The sequence below is a fragment of the Nothoprocta perdicaria genome, unplaced genomic scaffold (assembly GCF_003342845.1).
Source record: "Nothoprocta perdicaria isolate Ctin4 unplaced genomic scaffold, notPer1 scaffold_207, whole genome shotgun sequence".
NCBI classification, from domain to species: domain Eukaryota; kingdom Metazoa; phylum Chordata; class Aves; order Tinamiformes; family Tinamidae; genus Nothoprocta; species Nothoprocta perdicaria.
Genome location: NW_020455283.1, coordinates 565,816 through 570,005, shown reverse-complemented (window position 1 = coordinate 570,005; position 4,190 = coordinate 565,816). Strand labels below are relative to the sequence as shown.

General features: G+C 51.0%; 1 protein-coding gene across 1 annotated transcript in view; it reads right to left on the bottom strand.

Moving 5' to 3' along the window:
• Window positions 1-3,422: 3,422 nt before the first annotated feature.
• PRDM13 (PR/SET domain 13) overlaps window positions 3,423-4,190 on the bottom strand; it is a 6,801-nt gene continuing 6,033 nt past the window's right edge. The window contains exon 5 of the mRNA XM_026038311.1: window positions 3,423-4,190. Coding sequence (XP_025894096.1) covers window positions 3,423-4,190 — 768 coding nt within the window.

Below are 4,190 nucleotides of genomic sequence, written 5' to 3'. Positions count from 1 at the left end.
CTAACAATGTTTGTCCTGCTTCCATATGTATATATATATATGTGTGTGTGTGTGTGTGTGTGTGTGTGTGTGTGTGTATGCGTATGTATATACAATAATATTCTATACTTTACTTGCAGAACGAAGCTTTTTATTAATTTACCTTCAGCTTCACTCAAAACAATGAGGTCTGACAGAAAAATAAATAAATAAATAAAATAGGAAAGCCTTGTAAGTCAATCTCTATGACTCTTGAGCGAATCAACAGCTCAGTGGGTGCTATTCAAAAGACATAAGAGATGAGAGATTTTCTTCTCCATCTCGCCACCTATTTCTGCCTCTATTTTCCTCTTTGGATCAAAACAGCAAGCTTTCCTCGCCTTTCTGCAAGTGTTATTTTCTCCGTGTGAGGACGCTTTACCGTAATAGTTTATAACGTTTATAAATTTGGGGAGAAAAGAGGGTTTTTTTCCCCCGGGGGCGGCAGCGGGAGGATGCGCCGCGCCCGGCGCCGGGTCCGCGCCCGCGGATCCCCGCCCACTTCGGCCGGCTGGCCAATAGAGGGGCGGTTTGCGGGTGCTCAGCCAATGAGAGAGGCGCGCCCCGAGGGGGCGGGCAGAGCGGGGCCTCGGCGCCCGCCGCGGGAGCGCAGCGCGCAGAGAGCGCGGCGCCCCGAGCCGAGCGCGTGGCGCGGCCGGGCCCCGGGCTGGCGCTGAGCCTTAAAAATATGCTTAAGAAAGGGGAAACAAATGGTACGGCTTGATTTTGGACTTTACCGGACTGATAGAACGCATCCAGCCTTCCGAGGTGACTTTCCCTTCCCTCAAATTACCGGAGAACGTGATCCTAGAGGAAAATATAAAATAAAGTAAAATGAAAAAATAAAATAAAAAAATAAAATAAAATAAAATAAAATAAAATAAAATAAAATAAAATAAAATAAAATAAAATAAAATAAAATAAAATAAAATAAAATAAAATAAAATNAATAAAATAAAATAAAATAAAATAAAATAAAATAAAATAAAATAAAATAAAATAAAATAAAATAAAATAAAATAAAATAAAATAAAATAAAATAATTCAAAAGTCATCTGTCACAGGAAGCCTTGTGAACAGAGCCGGGTCTCCGCCGCTGCCCTCCCAGCGCAGCGCGCTGCACCCGCGGCGCGGGCCGGGCTCCCGCGGAGGCCCCCGCGGGCCGCGCAGGGCCTGGGCCCGCTCGGGCTGCTGGAAGAGGCTCCGGTTCCGCCCGCGCGCGGCCCAGCTGGGGACGTAGCCTTGAAAATGAAATTCGGCAGAATTTCTCCTCGAGTATTTTGCATCGCGTCTGAGCTGCTGTGCTTTGGGAATGTGTGTGTATTCAAAATGAAGCACTGGTGTCTTTTTTTTTTTTTTTTTTTTTTTTTTTATGGCTTTGGTTATTTGCCATTGGTTTTATTTAACTCGTTCATGTTTCGTTTCCCAACCCCAAAATGACTTTTTTTATACATACGGATCCTAAATCCTTACAAACTAAATGGTCTGGAGTGCTTCTTTACTAGTAGTATTATTATTATTTATACGATGGCTGAAGCTTTACGATTTGGTCGGACAGTTCTTTTTAAAATACGATAGACTGATAATGCTCAGATTAGGGTTTTAACCTTCTATCCTTCGTCGCTAGAGGCTTCAATACAACCTTTTTTTTTTTTTTTTTCCCCCAATCTAACAGGCTACTGGAAAAGGGATCCCTCTGCTGAGACCGAACCAGTGGGAGTTCACTCCACATTATCCTAAAATACATAAATGCTGGATCGGATAATATATATGGATCCAGCATGGATATATGGAGTGAACAGAAGGCACCTCTTCCCGGCACCGGCCAGGAGGGGATTCCACCTTCTGAAAAGGCGATAGATAAATAGATATCGAAATGCACAATTTCCTGCCTAAAAGTCCACAGCCCTTTCCTGGTGTAATAAGTGACAACGAGATTTTATATTCCAGTGATGGTAACAAGATCCCGCCCTGTCGACAGCAGAGACTTCTCCTATGACCTGAACAGCTCCAGAGAGTCTCATCTGATAACAGCGAGTTGGGTAGGTCGGTCCTTAGCGCCCTAGCGCAGGATAATGAAGCCGCACGAAACCCGCCCAAAGCGGCACGCGGGGACCCGCGGAGGCGCCCGCGCCGCCAGCAGCTCCTCACAGCCCCGCACCCGGAGCAGCGGGATTTTCCAGGGGAACTAACGTATTTGGTCACAAGACTCGTAACCTGAGCGTGTTTCCGTTCGGCACCAACGAAATAAGGAGAGGGTTTTTTTTTCCCCCGTAGATACTTAGAGTAGCAGTGATTCTACAGAGGCGTGTTTGCAAAGGGAACACATTTTATGGATAAAACACACTGATACTGCATATGCTTTAACACCTCCTAACACTGGCCCCGTTCAACCAATTGCTTTCAAAAAGCCGTAGGCATAGGGGAAAACGGAGCGAATTTTGTTTGTGAGTTTGCTCGTTTGTTTTTCCAACTTAGAGAGGAAAAAAATATCCAACCACGATCCTGAGAGGCAAATTGTGTGCAGCTTCATCCAAAGCCGCTGGAGACAACGGGATTTGAGCCAAGCTCGTGATTAGCCGAAGTGCTTCATCGCAAAACCCGAGATCTTGCTGACAGCCCTTCAGTGAAAAGCTAAACAAACGGTAGTTTGTCAGGAACTTTATTTAAAAAAAAAATTGCATGACAAACTGGAACCAAGACCAAAATACTGTATCCACTGCACATCATTCATTAGAAAACAAACATACACCACATTTGTATTCTACCAAACAGTGTATTTCCTTAAAAAGTATATAGTGCGTGCTTTTAGATTCATGCTTTTCAATATTATTTTACATTTGTTACTCAAATATCATCTGTTATAAATAATTGCAACTCGATCAAATGGCGCACCTGTTATCACGGACCTCTTCAGTGCTGCTAATGTGGCTTTTTGGTGCCTCTTTTTTTTTTCCCCTATCCTCGAAAAAAAATAAAATAAGAACCGAAAAGCTGTTGGTATTGCTTTTTCAGGACCCGACAAAGCGCATCTGAGAGCTGACAAATAAAGTGTTCGGGTGCCAGAGGCGCTTGCAGAACCGGGACTGCTGCTGAGACCTACAGCTCGGGAAGCTGGGACAAGTGGCAGGAAAGTACATAGAAAAAAAAAATCGTTTCCAAAAGGCACAATTTCCTCGACACAAAGGTACAATACAAATATGTGGCCACTGCAGATCCGGCGCGTGGGCGCCCGTCGGGGGCCCCGCCGCCCGCCCCGCGGGCTGCCGCGGCGGGAGCCGGGGGCGCGCAGCGAGCACGCGCTTCCCGCCCCCCCGAGAGGCGGGACGACGGGGTACGGGGGGGGGGGGAGGCGGTGGTTTCCAGCCCGTCCTGCCCCGGCCCCACCGCGGTGCCGCTGCCCGTTACTGCTCGCGGCTCCGGCCGCCCGTCTCGGCGTCGCTCTGGTCGTCCGTGAAGCAGACGTCCACGTCGCTCTCGTTGTCAGTCTTTGGCTCGGGCTCGGCGTGCGCGTACGCAGAGTCACTGGCGTCGTGCGCCGCCTTGCCCAGGCCCTGGCCCGGGTGCCGCGACTTGACGTGGCGCTCGAGGTCGCGGCGCCGCACGAGCACCTTGCCGCAGTGCTCGCAGCGGTACGGCGTGTTGCCCTCGGCGTGCAGGCGGATGTGCTTGTTGAGGTTGCTGGGGTCGCCGAAGGGCCGCAGGCACACCTTGCACTTGAGCGGCTTGTAGCCCGTGTGAGTCCGCATGTGGATCTTGAGGCCGTACTTGCGCGAGTAGAGCTTGCCGCAGTAGAGGCAGAGGTGGCCGCTCTTGGCCTTGCCGCCCGCCGCGCCCGGCGGCAGCGCCTCGAGCCGCGCGCGGCCCTTCTCGGCCGCCAGCTCGGAGAGCTGCTGCGTGTGCATGGCGATCTCGCGGTCGATGGTGGCGAGCGAGCCCAGCTCGCCGCCGGGCAGCGCCGCCGCGGGCGCGCCCACGTACGACACGGCCTCGGGGTACTTGAGGAGGCCGCCCAGGTGCAGCTTGAGCGGGTAGTAGGGCGCCGCGCTGTAGAGCAGCTCGCCGCCGTACACGGTGAGCGGCATCACGGGCAGGCCGCACTCGCCCGCGTACGCCTTGAGGCCCTCGAAGGGCGGCAGCGCGAAGCGGTCGAGGCCGCCGGCGGGCAGCGG